General features: G+C 36.4%; 1 protein-coding gene and 1 long non-coding RNA gene across 2 annotated transcripts in view; one reads left to right on the top strand and one right to left on the bottom strand.

Annotated features, from left to right (window-relative positions):
- Positions 1-14,845, bottom strand: part of LOC134163341 (uncharacterized) — a 110,076-nt gene that overhangs the window by 33,248 nt on the left and 61,983 nt on the right. The window lies entirely within an intron of this gene.
- On the top strand, positions 433-13,471 carry TRIP13 (thyroid hormone receptor interactor 13). Its single transcript, XM_062618113.1, has 13 exons — positions 433-581; positions 1,846-2,011; positions 2,310-2,439; positions 3,248-3,303; positions 5,769-5,859; positions 7,404-7,476; positions 8,462-8,525; positions 8,775-8,861; positions 9,714-9,820; positions 10,630-10,783; positions 10,969-11,081; positions 12,610-12,679; positions 13,220-13,471. Exons 1-13 carry the CDS (start codon positions 490-492, stop codon positions 13,313-13,315), a joined length of 1,299 nt encoding a protein of 432 aa, XP_062474097.1. The 5' UTR covers positions 433-489; the 3' UTR covers positions 13,316-13,471.

Raw genomic sequence — 14,845 nt, 5'->3', positions numbered from 1 at the left:
AGGTCATGGGAGAGGGCCGGGCTGCACCTCGCCAGCCCGCCTTTTACGAAAGGGCGGTAGCAGTGTGCTGGCTCTTCAGGTTCTCTTTGAGCTTGACGGGCTTTTTTCCGTTTTCTGCGCGGCGGAGGCTCAGTCCTCTCAGCAGGCAGGGTGCTGAGGGAACAGAGGAGCTGCTCTGTTCCTCCGCTTCCCGGTCGGACCTGATTTTTCCAGTTGCAGCGTGCCGTTCTTGAGGTCGTGTCTGGCGTGAGGTGATTTCCTGTCCCCACCGTGGAGGTCCGCGAGGGAAGGAGCGGGCCGCTAATCCCCGCTGCCTAGCGTCGCGGTTTCCAGAGGGAGGAAGGGAAGTGTCGGTTCACCCGCTGGGCGGCGTGCACAGAGACGGGGCTCGGCGTCTCCCGTGCCGGGAAGGACTGGTGGTGCCGTTGTCATGTAACGGTTGCTGAAAGCCTGCTCTTTGGTATTGCTTTCCCCCAGGAGTGGAAAAAAATGGATGAAGTCGCTGGGGAATTGAAGCAAGCGCTCCCAAATGTGTGTGACAACATTCAAATACATGTGGAAGTTCTTCAGAAATCAAACAGGTCTCCAGTCGGGACTTCACTTGTTGGAGCTTGCGTCCTGTTGCATTTTGACCCTGTGCCGTGCACAGCACTCTTCTCTGCCTTCTCTATACTCTCCCATAAGTTTCCACATAGGTGTCGCTTCCTAAGATTGAACAAACGTCTCAGATTCTTGTGTGTCTTGTGACCTAGCCTCCTAATAGTCTATTCTGTACTTGCTCTTATACAGCAGAGCCTAAAACCACACACAGTATTTTAGATGTGGTCTCACAAGTGGCTAGTAGACTGAAAGAATCTCTTGTCCTAACATTTGTGCTCAGCCTAAAATAAGGTTGGCTGTTATTGTAGGAGCACGACTCATTGCCATCTTGTTCCCCAAGTACGTTGGACTCTGGTCTGTACTGTTTACTGGGTAGTAGATGGAGGGACAGGGTTTCGTATTTACTTTTGTTGAACTTCAATAGATTGTTGTCAAGCCGTATCTTCAACCTGCAGAGGTCCCTCTGATAGGTAGCCCTCTAGTATACTGAGCGTTTTCCCTGCTTTGATGTTATCCGTGAACTTGCTGTACTTGCTTTCATTCCTGTTGTCCATGGTGCAAATGAAGATGTAAAAACAGTTTGAGTGCCATTATTGCCAGCACTGCCTCGCCTTTCCCAATTGACATGCTGGCAGGTCTGCTTAGTCTTTGTACTTCTAATCACAGCCTTTTGAGCTGGACAGTTCAGCCAAGTTGTCTCATTATCCAGTTCTTAGCTTACCAATTTGGCTATCTGGATACTTTGGGAGACTGTGTTGAATACGTTGCTAAAGTCAAAGTGTAAAATGTCCACTGCTCTCATTTTGTAAGAATTAAAAGACAAGGATCTGTGAATCCACACAGGGAATGTATCACCAAAATTGCAAAATTAAGTTAATTCCTTTCTGAAATCTTAAAATGGTGTTCCTTTTTTTTATGTAGTTTTTGCCTCTTCTGCTGGAATTCTCCATATAGCATGTCCCCATCCTGAAATACCAGCTGTCCTTAGACTTGAAAGCATAATAGAGCTTCCAAGTAAGGTGTACCAAGTTCAGTTGAGTGGTTTGGCCATGAGTTTTTCTGCTTTTCCTAGTTGAAACAATCTGGGTGGTTTGTTTTGGGGGTTGGGGGGAGAGGTTGTATGGATTTTTTTATTTTGGCAAAAGCCGGAAGCTTTTTTCCATGTATGAAATAAATCATTTTATGTTACTTCATACTTCCTTATAAATGTCAGTATCATAAATAATGCTCTTTATTTCTTGTTAGTGTCGCCAAGAAAGAAGATATCAGGATGAGTGTGTTGAAGCTGTTGAACAGACATAACATTGTGTTTGGTGATTACAAGTGGACAGAATTTGATGATGGTTTCCTTAACAACAATGTGCAGTCTGTGTCAATTGTGGATACGGATCTGAAACTGAAAGACAGACAGGTATTCACAATCAAGAATGTACAGCTCTGTTCATATGCCTGCGAACTGGTCGTAGGTAAACTACCGATAGCTAAAGGGCATAAGCAAGACAAGGTTTCTAGGATGCTGTAGTATCTTTAATAGCCAAACTGGTATAACTGGGAAAAGGTGGCTAAGTTTTTGGACCTACATCCCTAACTAAGGTCTGAAACATAAGTAGTAGGCTTCAAAGCTGGATGGACCAAAGCTGTAACTTTTTCATGTTATCATTAGGATTGAATGATAAATACGATGTATTAAAATTCTCTGTCTGTTCTAGCCCATTGACTTGAGCAAAGGCAGTCTTTCTCTTCATATTTTTCATCTGAATGAAGAAGGACCGAGCTCTGAAAATCTGGAAGAAGAGAATGAGGATATCATTGCAGCTAATCACTGGGTGCTACCAGCAGGTACCTAGATGGTATTTCTGGAAGGTCTAGAGCACTTACAATGAAAAAAAGTCTTGGAAAGGCTAGAAGGCTTTGTTCTCCAATAGAGCATGGCCTGTCTATTACTGTCTTGTGCTTGGGGAGGTTGTATTCTGCGACTGGGAGAGGAAGTACAAATCTGAGCTTAAGCTCAAAGGGAGCTGTTCTGAGACATTTCTTGCTCTTTTGCATGTTGTAAAAACATGCCTGACTATCAATTCTGTAAGTATTCAATGTGATACTTTGACATTATTCCTATGTTATTGTGGTTTATAATTGTTTAGTATTTATTTATTCTTTCCTGAAAGTTAGAAACCAGCAGCTAGAAATGATTGATACCCAAATAAAAATTTTTTTTTTCTGTTTTATTGTCCTCTACATGTTGATGTTAAAAAAAGGAAAAAAAACCTGAATGATAAAATTGGGCTTAGAACCCTCCTCCCACCCCAACTTTTCATATCTCTGTATCTTGGGGAAATGTAGGTCCATCCCTTATTGTGGATAGAAAGAATAATGTTTTTTCTTTCATGTTAAGAAATGAAGAAAATTAATTTTTACTCACAGTTATTTGATGGAACAGAAACTCCTGAATTTGTTAGAAAGTAGTGTTTGCATTTTGAGAAAAAATAACTCATTTTTTTCCCCAAAATTTTAACTGCTCTCATATATTTGTTCTTAATCCTTAATTTTAGTTAAGAATAATTTAAAAACTGCTTTGTGCTGCAGTGATATATTACAAGTTCCCAGATTGATTTATCCTAAACAGGTATATAATGTGTTGCTTTTGCAGCTGAATTCCATGGCCTTTGGGAAAGTCTTATCTATGAAACTGAAGTAAAATCACATGTAAGTTGAAAACGAATAACGATTAAAATTTCTTGAGAAGAGTTGAAAAGTAGCCTGTCTGAAGTTTTCGGCATTCCGTGAAGAAGTTATTTGGGAATCATCAGCTCAAAAAACCTTTATGTAATTTTTGATAGTTACATACTTCTTTGAAAAATGCTTAACAAAAGTCAGAGCTGATGTTTTGAGATTAAACATCATATTTACAACGTATCAATATGTACTACTGTGAAGTCAGCTTTGTAAAAATCTGTTTCCCAGTGAAACTGGGTTCAGTGGTGCTTATGTCACAAATTATAAACAATTTCTTCCTATGCATTGGCTTATTATACAGACATCAGAAATTCAACAGCTAGAGGTGTTTTGGTAGCAGCTTATAACATCTCTTTCACTTTTGCTTTAGGCATATCAGCCTGTGTGTAAAAAAACTATGGATGTTCTGTAGAACAGGGTAGAAATTCACTTCATTAAAATACTGCACCTTGTTTTAAGGCTCATGAGTTGCATAGTTTTCTAGAAGGGAAGAAGAAAATTGGGGGAAAGAAATAACTTCAGAGAGGCTTAGAAAAAAATTATGCAGCATTCTTTGAAATTGATTCTCTGTTTCTCCATTCTGAAAGTCCCACAAGATCCCACAAGATCTTTGGTGTGGCACTGATTACCTTGCAGTAAACTAACCAAGGAAACTAAATCACTCAAAGTGTTCAACTTATTGTGTGGTGCACTACTTTCCACCAGGTTTTGTCCCATTAATCAGTCCACTGTGACTATAGCTAATGGTCATTTAACAAAAGTGGTTATTACCATTATATCAAATGGCCATGTAACAGGCTAGTCAAAAGGTAATAGGAGCTTAATTATGTGTTTCTGACAGCAGCTAGGTAGTTCATTGGTAGCAGTAATGTCAGCCAGCAAGCACTGTCACTGTTCATACAAATCCCCGTTGAATGATTTAACTAGAGTGAGTTGGCTCCCACTTAAATGCTGGTAAAATATTTAGAAGAAACAAAGCAGTTTCATGGGGTCATTTTCTAGTTTGAAGATTCTGTGCATTCATCAAAGGTTGCAATGATAACTGTCAGTTTATAGAACTGTAATACTGGAATCTGAAATTCAATAATTGTGATGTAAAAACCACACATAGTTCAGTTGGTCTTCGACATCACTCACTAAGATGTTTTTTGTGCTTTTTAAAAAAAATTACTTCTACCTGAAGTTTCTGGACACAAGTAATTCACGTGCTTGTTTATAATAACATAAATACAGTATTCTCACTTAAGTCTTTATAACCACCTATAGTAAAGCAAAACATTACAATGATTGTACTTACTTCATTTATAAGGTAAACAACAATTAGTACATCCACAGCTGTCTGATTTATGGAGCTGCTTTCCAAATCATCTGTGAAATTACAAGACTTTAATTAGCCTTACTGATGTACTAAATAACAGCAAGTTAATAACTGTTGACTGTCAGTGTATGTTGGTAGAAAGGAGTTAGAAGAAGCGGCTTTTAATGACTAAAATTAGAACTACTTAACTTTTGTAAAAGCAATTGTGATGAATGTTCATTCTTAAACAATTGAGCTAGCTGGGTGTGGTTGGGTTCTACAGACTAGTGGTTGCTGTGAATTTTCAAAATGTTCGTGTTGATATAGTAATTGAAAAACATGCTGGATGGAATTCAGTTTTTTTGCTGTTGTGTAATTGCTACATCTTGGGCGTGAGATATTGCAGGAATACTATTGTCCTACTAAGGCATAGAGATCAAAAGCATATTACAGGTAACAGCAATATAAAATAATATGGTATCAGGTGTTATTATAGGCAAAAAATCAGTGTAGATTCACACCTGAGATTTGTATACATTTTGTTGAGAGAGTTCTCTACTTCATAATTCTAGATAATTCTAAAATGAAGTAGTATTATTTTGAGAAGGAAGCATTCAGGGAAGTGCATGCAACTTCCCTTATTTGAAAGGATAACCAATCTACAAAGTCCTTACAGTTGCTGATACAAATGCTTTGGTAGAAAGGAACTTAAATGTGACAGGAAATGCTTTGGTGGGTTGACTATAAAAAACTGAACAAATATACATCTAAACATGACCTGGAGTTTGAGTCTTTGACTCAGTGTGCTTGGGCAGTTTGTGTTTTAAAGACACACTAGAAGTGGGATAATGGAAAATGAAAATATTTTCACTTTCTTAAAGCATTTCATTTATTCATGTAAAAGTTCTGGAAGTCCATTTGTGCCCAGTACATGCTATGTTTTTTTTTTCTGAGGGCAGGAAGGAAATTAATTTCCAGTCTTTGTGAGAGAAAATTTACCTTTGACTAAATGACGTAAGCCTATTTTGTTTTGGTCTTTGAGTATACAGTAGATGTAGTTAGAAGATTGCTTCTAATTGTAATTGTATTTTTTAATATGTCTCTAATTTGTGTGTGTCTTTTTCTCCTCTATAATTAGTTACTTGATTATGTGACGACAACACTACTATTTTCTGACAAAAATGTTGACAGCAACTTGATATCATGGAACAGAGTTGTTTTGCTGCACGGTAAAATTTATCTGTCTTAAATCAAGTAGATTAATTTGCCATCTGTTTATACTTTCTTTCTGGTAAAACTTGTGTTGCCCTTCTGTATAGTGAATTTAGATGATGCAAAAGCAGCAGAGAAGTGTTCTCTCTTACACAGATTTAGATTAAATTTAATGTCAGAATGAAATTAATGTTCTCATGTACTATGTTTTGCAGGAATTTAGATTCTAGAATTTGCAATGCAGTTCCAGTAGTTGGTTTTGATTTTTATTTTTTCTTAGTTTTTATTTTTAAGTGATGCTGTTTGTTTTTTTTTTATTAAGTTCAAAAGGTAATGCAGCTACTGAGAGCATTAGGAGCCATATATTTCTTACAGTTCTATTGCAGTATTAAAACTTTGTTAGTTATGGCTCTATGAAAACTTCTGAGGAAACTGGGAAATCAGTCTTTGTGTTATATTATTAACACTGTATTCTATTGCCAAATATGTAGGCAGTGCTTGCAAATTTGGTTATTACTATTTCAGTGAAGCCATAATCTTCAGTCAGTCCTATTTTACTGGGTAGGTTATACCATAAACGAGAGTAACATCAACTGGATCGGTTTTCTTGCAAAATGCAGCTTGCTGTTGATTAATCAATAGCAAGTCTTGACAATTTTGTTGTCAAAACTGGCATTCATAAATAAAAAGCTCATAGTGAAAATGTTTTTTATCAGTGTTGATTATATCAAAGTTATAACCATCAGTTTAGAAGCTGCAGGATATTTTTGTTTGGAATATTATTTATTTCAGACTATTAACAATATATTTAGGATTTATTTAATATTTGTAATGAGTTAATTATTGCAATCACAAAGAAGTTAATGCTGGGAAGTCCTCAACTGTAGTGCAAAATACATTTATGCTAAAATGACAGTATTGGTTTTGAATGAAAGTACTGTCTTCTGGCTGATGTTATCAGTATGTTTAGCACCCATACATCATCTTCCATACATTCGTTCTATGTTTAGCTATGCTTGTACTTGTCTATTTGGAGATGGTCTGTGTTGCTCTTCAATAGTGTGTCAAAACAGACCCGAAAGGTTTGTCCCACAGCATACTTCCTAAGATATTCTGTGTTGCCCCAATGTAGACATTTCTAGGCAAGTGGACAGCTGGTCAAACTAGGCATGATGTGTTTCTGGTTTGCATGTTAGAAAAGTATGTTTCAGGAAGATATGAGCATAGCACTGATTTTTGAGATTACTGTTAATCATAAGACGTGCTAGGGTGATACTTCTGACTTCTGTGTCTGTTTTGTATTTTAACTTTATGGTGCCTACATACAAGCTATTACACTAAGTTTACGAATAATTGAAAATTATATGAATTCAAAGGTCAGCTCTAGGGCTGCAGCTGAGTAAGCAGTCTTCTAAAACTACGCTGGTGTTCACAATCATTGTCTTTGTGTTTTTATTCTACAGGTACTGCTGTAGTGAAATAAGGTAGTTATAATGATGTTACATGTAATTAACAGTATAATGCAGATTCTGTGTAATTTATGGATTTGATTTCAAACCAGGCCCTCCTGGAACTGGGAAAACTTCTCTTTGTAAAGCATTGGCTCAAAAGCTGACAATTCGGCTGTCATACAGGTGATAATTTTTGGAATTTTATTCACTTAGTTTACTATTGTTAATTGTTCTTTTGCAGTAGCCCAAAGATATTTAATACTTGCTATTAAGTAAGTGGTGCCATATGCTAATGTTCATAGTTCTTTGCTAGCTAGGTAAACTATGAATAAAATTGACTCTGATAGAGACTGGTTAGTATATTTTAATGTATTTTAAAATGTCTATTTATGCCCAGGTATGTGAAGAAAGTTCCAGTGGTGATATAGTAATTTGTTTGTGCTCACTTTGTACATCAATTAATATTAAAGGGCAAAGAATCGCAGACTATTGAGCCTGCTATTTGTATTTTCATGTTCAAGAAAGCCTGTTTTTAATAGGTAATCATTTTTGTAACCTGTTTGTTTGGGTTGTCTTGAGTGCCACAGTATGCAGAGGTCAGTCTGTATATCAGGTGATTAATAAGTTAACCTTAAACTCCATAGCTGCTTAACAAAGTTAATTACATATATTTTAAAAGTTATATAAAATGCTAGGTGTAATATAATATGTAAATACTGGAGTGGATCTGACTGTAGGCCAAGCTGAATTTGTGATAAACATGGTCGACATAATGGCTGGCTGAGGTATTTTGTTCTAAGGTTATCCATGCAGAGCTAAGTAAGTGAGCTTCTTGCTTTTATGTGTGTTCTTGCTATACTGAACAAAGCCTTACATGAACAGAAGAATGAGACTATTAGCATTGTACTATTACTTAAACTGTATTTAAATAGCACCTGTTCTAATGAAGGAATCCTGATAGTAATTTAATATAAAAAATTCTAGTGAGGCACGTTTCTGGAAATGACAAACTCGAAACAGGTATTATGTTTTGAAAGGTAAGTAGTTTAGGGACTAATTCACAGAATTCCAGGGTTGAAATGGGGAGAGTGAGATATATGGAAGTTAATGATATCACCGACTTTTATGTACAGTACAGTTGATACTTGTTTTTCCCTTCATACTTTAGGTATAGGTATGGACAGTTAATTGAGATAAACAGCCATAGCCTTTTCTCTAAATGGTTTTCTGAGGTATGTATTGATGCAGCTAATTAAGTAGACTTTTAGAAATTACACTGTTTCTGTTGAGCTTGTTTAATAAAATAGGTATACATACCAAAGATTGCTCAGAAGAATTAATGTATTTGAGAACACTTAAATAGAAGCTATATTGGAAAGTTACTTTAAAAAAAGCAGGTAATTCAATTTTTAAATATGGTAAGGCATGAAAAGTTGTGTGATAAGGAAATAGTTAAACATATGCATATGGTTTCTTTCTAGAGTGGCAAGCTTGTAACCAAGATGTTCCAGAAGATTCAAGAGTTAATTGATGACAAAGATGCTCTTGTATTTGTACTGATTGATGAGGTATGATTCTAATAGCATTGATGTACATAAAATTTAGCAGAAAGCAAATAGATGGGAGGGAACTCTGAGAATGCTCACTTTTAAAGATTAATAAAAGCATACTTATGATTTTTTGTAAGTTACATAACTTTGTGCAACCGAGTGAATTTTCAATTTGACTGATGCAGATTTCAGCGATTTGTGAGGAAAAAAGTATGATTTAGCAGGCAAATTCCAGCTGAAAATGAATCTAAAACTTTCTTCATGGAACTTCCTTTGCTGCTGTATGTTACGGGTATTGTTTTAAACTTCAGAGTACCCTAGGTTTGTATTAACTGTGCTCTTACATATATCATAAAGCTCTAAAAAGCATTATCATGGTTCAGTTTATTGTCATTCTCTTCTGGTTTGCATATGTAAGCACCTTAGTAAATATGTACCTTATTAGCTTTGTTATATTGGAGTTCCTATGGGGAAGCTAATTCTAAATTCAATGTATTCCTTATTCTGTGTGTCTTGTTCCCCCTTTGCTTGCAAAATTTAATTAGTATGATAAACAGCTTCCATTCTCCAGTCAGGAATTTCACTCACTCTACTTTACTTCCTTGACATTCCTTTCTCTTTCCTTGTAAATTCCTACTTAACAAAAATTTGGGAGGTGAAGTTTTAGATACCAGACATAAGAATCTGAAGGTACATTGGATTATTTGCTTGCTGCCAGCAGTCCAAATGTGCAATCCTTCATGTTTTGTTTTTGGGGGTTGGGGAGGGGAAGGTGGGGGAGTGATTTGGGCAATTTTTTTTGTTGTTTTTTGTTTGTTTTTTTTTAATATAGTTTTTTGGTTCTCTGTTTGTTGGTTTGGTTTTCTGTAGGTGGAAAGCCTCACAGCAGCCCGTAGTGCTTTCAAGGCAGGCACAGAGCCTTCAGATGCTATTCGTGTGGTGAATGCTGTGCTGACACAAATAGATCAGATTAAAAGGTAAACTCATTGTTGCAACAGGAAAAGGTATTTGATTCCTGCTAAATCTTAATTCCTACTTAGAATACTAAACCAAATTGGTTAATTAACTATTCTTTGTTAATCATGCTAACTGTGAAAAGAAATAGGAATAATCAAACAGAATATTTTGCATGTAGCTGAGTGAGCAATCATATCAGATGGTATGCTTCCTTTAAAGCTAGGGAGTGATACAGGCCAAATAGCCATGGTATCTGCTTGGGGAGAAGAATAAGATCAGTGGAGAATTCATTCATTATTTAGAGCTTCTGGATGTCAATTTAAAGCAGACTTGCACAACACATGGCTTATAAGCAATCATTAATGATGCTTGGTCTGCTTTGTGTGCTGGATTTAGTGCAGCCTACCATATTCAGTTTTATTTGTATCACTTTCCTCCCCTTTTTGCTTGGCTCTGTTCATAGAAAGAAAGGTGCCACATATTTGACCCTGTCTTGTTGCTAATGAAAGGTAAGTGGCTTCCTCACACATAAAAGTTCACAGGCTTCCTCTAAAAATAGCTACTGTTAAGAATATTCTTTCAGTATTTCTTTGAGCAAGGAGATGGGTCAGAAACTATGCCAGTAGGCTCTAGATAGTTAATGTATAACACTTCTAAGGTAGGGTTAAAGAAAACCATGTATACTTGAGACACTGTGCGCGCTTGAGAAATGGTTGAAATAATAGATTGGTGATCACTGGCCAGAGCTTCAGAAGTAGTGTAATAAGTAGTGGCTGAGAAGGAGATAATTATTGTACATGTGACCTAAAAGTCTGCTTTTATCTTGAAGGTATCCCAATGTAGTTATCCTGACTACTTCAAATATTACAGAGAAAATTGACATGGCCTTTGTAGACAGGGCTGACATAAAGCAATACATTGGACCTCCATCCACTGCAGCAATATTTAGAATCTATCTTTCTTGCTTGGAAGAACTGATGAAGGTAATATTTTGAAAGCAAGACTCTAAAATGTCCTATTTAAATACATTTGACATTTTAATCATATTTCCTAAATAACAAAAATGCACAAAATTAATTTCTTCTCTTTATTTCCACTCTTACTGTACAAGTTAATTTTGAATGTATTTAAGTTTTTTCATACAACAGTGTATAATTCTTCTTTCTAGTGTCAAATAATATATCCTCGACAGCAGCTCCTGACACTCAGAGAGCTAGAGATGATAGGCTTTGTAGAAAATAATGTGTCAAGGTTAAGCCTTGTACTAAAAGAAATCTCAAGGTAAGATTCTGAAATTCTACTTTTTTGTAATATATGAGTTGTGGAATGATGTATTAAAATAGTTGAATATGGCTGGAGTTCTGAAACATCTCCACACATCTCCATTTTTTTCTGGTAAAGTTACTGCAAAACCTGTCAGGGGACAAAGAGTAGAAGTAATCAGGATTTTCCAACATTTCTTAGTCTCAGATCTAGCTTGGCTTAGTATTCCTCTGGTTTCCACTGTGCCCTTTGAAGTCCTCTTGACAAATTTTGCTGGCTGGATTAGTAAGATGCCTTGGGTTTCAGTGGATATGGTGAATTGTAATGCAGTTTAGCATAAATAGCATTGGCCTTATTTCTTGCTAAGAAAGTGTCTTAGAATGCTTTGCTGCAATCTACCAAGTGAGTTTTTAGCATCGAGGTGTAAGTGGACAGAAGCAAAGGTGAAAGGAGTGAAGTGCAAATGGACAGTGTTGTGATTTGCTGAGTATACTAGTAGAGCAAAATAGTCTTTCACTTCAGCATCACAATCCTTGAAACAATAATAATTATATTTGCAATATCAAGCAATATATTTTTCAAGGTACTGGTTTCTGTGGTACAAAATAAAATAACATTGATAAAGTCAGGAAAGTTTGTTTTCCTTCTGCTCTATGTAATCTTAACCAGTAAGGAGCAGAGTAAAAGCAATAAAGTTTTCTCAGGCATAGGAGTTTGGTTTCTACATAGAGAGGTATTTGGAGGAGACAGAAACATATAGGCTGAGAAAGTTGGGGCTGTTCAGCCTGGAGAAGAGAAGGCTGTGTGGAGACCTCATAGCAGCCTTCCAGTATCTGAAGGGGGCCTATAGGGATGCTGGGGAGGGACTCTTCATTAGGGACTGTAGTGACAGGACAAGGGGTAACGGGTTAAAACTTAAACAGGGGAAGTTTAGATTGGAGATAAGGAGGAAATTCTTTCCTGTTAGGGTGGTGAGGCACTGGAATAGGTTGCCCAGGGAGGTTGTGAGTGCTCTATCCCTGGCGGTGTTCAAGACCAGGTTGGACGAGGCCTTGGGTGGCATGGTTTAGTGTGAGGTGTCCCTGCCCATGGCAGGGGGGTTGGAACTAGATGATCTTAAGGTCCTCTCCAACCCTAACTATTCTATGATTCTATATATTAAGTAGGTGAGGTAAAGGGAGTAGTGTGTAACTGGCGGGAAGAAGGAGATAATTGGTAGCTGAGAGGTGCAGCCTTCAAAACAAACTTTTCAAGTCCTTCCAGGGTATGTCTATATACCATTTCAGTGTAGACATTTCCCCAGATTAATGAGATATGGCACAGTGACGTGAAGGGCATGGTGTAAGCATCGGCAGGCAAATGTGACTACGCTGTTTCTGTACCCTTGCTTGCTTTTCTGTACTGTATAGCCTCCCATAGGCTGAAAGTGACCTGCTGAATTTTGATTTGAGTATTTTAGAGCAACTTATGTGAGAAACACAGAACACACTTCTTTTAAGAGTGGATATTTAGCATTTAAGCAGTACTTGTTTCTGTTTTACTATAGAAGAAGTGAAGGTCTTAGTGGCCGGGTCCTGAGAAAACTTCCTTTCCTAGCACATGCACTTTATATTCAAGTAAGTTTATTGTATTATATTTTAGTTTGGTTTTGGACAAGTGGGAAGACATTTGGACACTGTATGAAGTAAAAGATTTGGCCTACACCCCCCTTTTAAGCTAAATTGCACTGTTGCTGCAGCTTTGTGGACTGGAAGAATTTTGTGCTTCTCATAATTTAAAAAGTTGAAGAAGACATGTGGGATTGACCTATCCAACAGCATTCTCTTTTAATTAAATGTTGTGACAGAACATTGATACTGTTTCTCTGATAATATCTTGCTGGAGCAAAACCCTCTGCCGCTTAATAAATTACATTAATTTGTTAAAACCTTTTTTGAAGCAAATCCACAGTAATAGCAATTGACTTTGCATAGCTTGACTTTGACTTTGATGTGTTAGCTGGTTTAAAATAAACCTAGAGTTTTATGCTTTGTAGCATTTTGAATATTTTGTTACATGGAAGTCAAATATTTCTCTTTTAAAAACTGATTTGTGTGTAAAATATTATATATGCCTGTTGCAGTAGTGTGTCTAACAAGATGTTCCCTTATTTTCAGTCCCCCAGTGTTACAATGACAACGTTTCTTCAGGCTCTTTCACTTGCAGTAGACAAGCAATTTGAGGAAAGAAGCAAACTTGCAGACAGTGTGTGATACTCTCCTGTTTTATAGCTGTCTGTATTGTTAACACTGAAAAATACAATCTGTGTGACTGCTATTCATCTGTTTGTAAACACCCTAAAAACCCTGGAATGTCTCCTCTTGTTTTTCAAAACTTTCATTAATAAACAATTAAGAAATTTTACAGCATATTTTTCAAAAGCATTTATTTCAAATGCCAGTAAAGGTACGTAAAACAAAATTCTTGCTAAAAGTCAGTTTTCATCTTTTACAGTTATTAGAATTCGGCAGACTTCTGTTCCTTGTTTCTTAATCACTAACTTTCTATCCATGCATCAGTTTTTATACTTCTGGGTTTTTTTTTATATTTTTGACAGCAATAAATGTTCAGGATTTAGATCTGATACTTCTGCCATAACTGTTTGTTACTGCTTCTGAAATCACAAGCATGAAACTGGGAAGCATTTGAAGTTCTCAGTGATGGCCCAGACCCTTTATAGTGACAAGTTTCTATCTTGAAATTTATTATCAACTGTTACTTTTAAAATTTCATTAGATTCAGAAGTTTCGAACCAAGATATCACTTAATTGTATTTTGTAATACCATTTCTTTGTGAAATGCACTGACGTGAACCAGAATGGACCCTGTTTTCTTGCTGAAGAGTACAATGTGTAAGAAAGGTTGTTTAAAATGCATGAAATCTGGTTTTATTTTATTTTATAAACATGACATAGAAGTAACAAATAATCTGTGGAGAAAAATATTTTGTAGTGCGAAAGCCAGGAAATGTATGCATCCAGCTCCTAAAAGGAGCAGAGTCAACTTCTGATGGTAAAATACATACCCTATATAATATTGGTTACGAAACTGTCAACTCTTCTTTTTCTTTTGTATTTGCAAGTATTTTACCTGCAGTCAGATGAAAGAATGAAATGTTAGGAGAGTTTCCAGATTAGAAGGTTATTTTTTCTAAAATGAAGATAATAGTGAATTTAAGATAATGATATCCAGTTAATACTTGCTAGCTAATGGTATTGGAAATAATTCAATGATAGTCCATTTTCTTACTTCCTTATTTGTATCTTTTAAATCAATGTTATACTATACATTCATGAGATGATTTTGTCATGACCTACTTTTATTGATGAACTCTAGAAACTGTGCATTAAAAAATTGCACAGAACTTGTCAAGTGCTAGTACATTATTATTATGGCATCTGTGTAAAGAGAGCCTGTTTGTTAAGCGTGTCTGTTCATTACCTTAGTAAGAATAATATATATTTTTCCCTATCCATCACCCCCAACCCATCCCCCCCCCCAATAAAGAAAGGTGGCTGGTGGGAGAAGATTGTACCAAATTCAGTCATTTGCAGTTGTGTTCTCTGTTTTTCCCACAATCACTGTTTTATAAATACTGGCACATATAAGGAACTTCCTTAAAAGCCAGATGTAGAAAGTCTACTGAGAGGCAAAATTTTATACAGCCATAGTGGATTTGTGGCTTTTAAAATAAAGGCATCTAAAGACTTAAGCACTCATTACAGGTGTACATTATTATATGT

The sequence above is a fragment of the Pezoporus occidentalis genome, unplaced genomic scaffold, assembly GCF_034315485.1.
Source record: "Pezoporus occidentalis ecotype Australia unplaced genomic scaffold, CSIRO_AGI_Poc_V1 ctg2, whole genome shotgun sequence".
Classification (NCBI taxonomy): domain Eukaryota; kingdom Metazoa; phylum Chordata; class Aves; order Psittaciformes; family Psittacidae; genus Pezoporus; species Pezoporus occidentalis.
The sequence above is the reverse complement of the archived record's forward strand: the minus strand, read 5'-3'. Positions and strand labels throughout refer to the sequence as shown.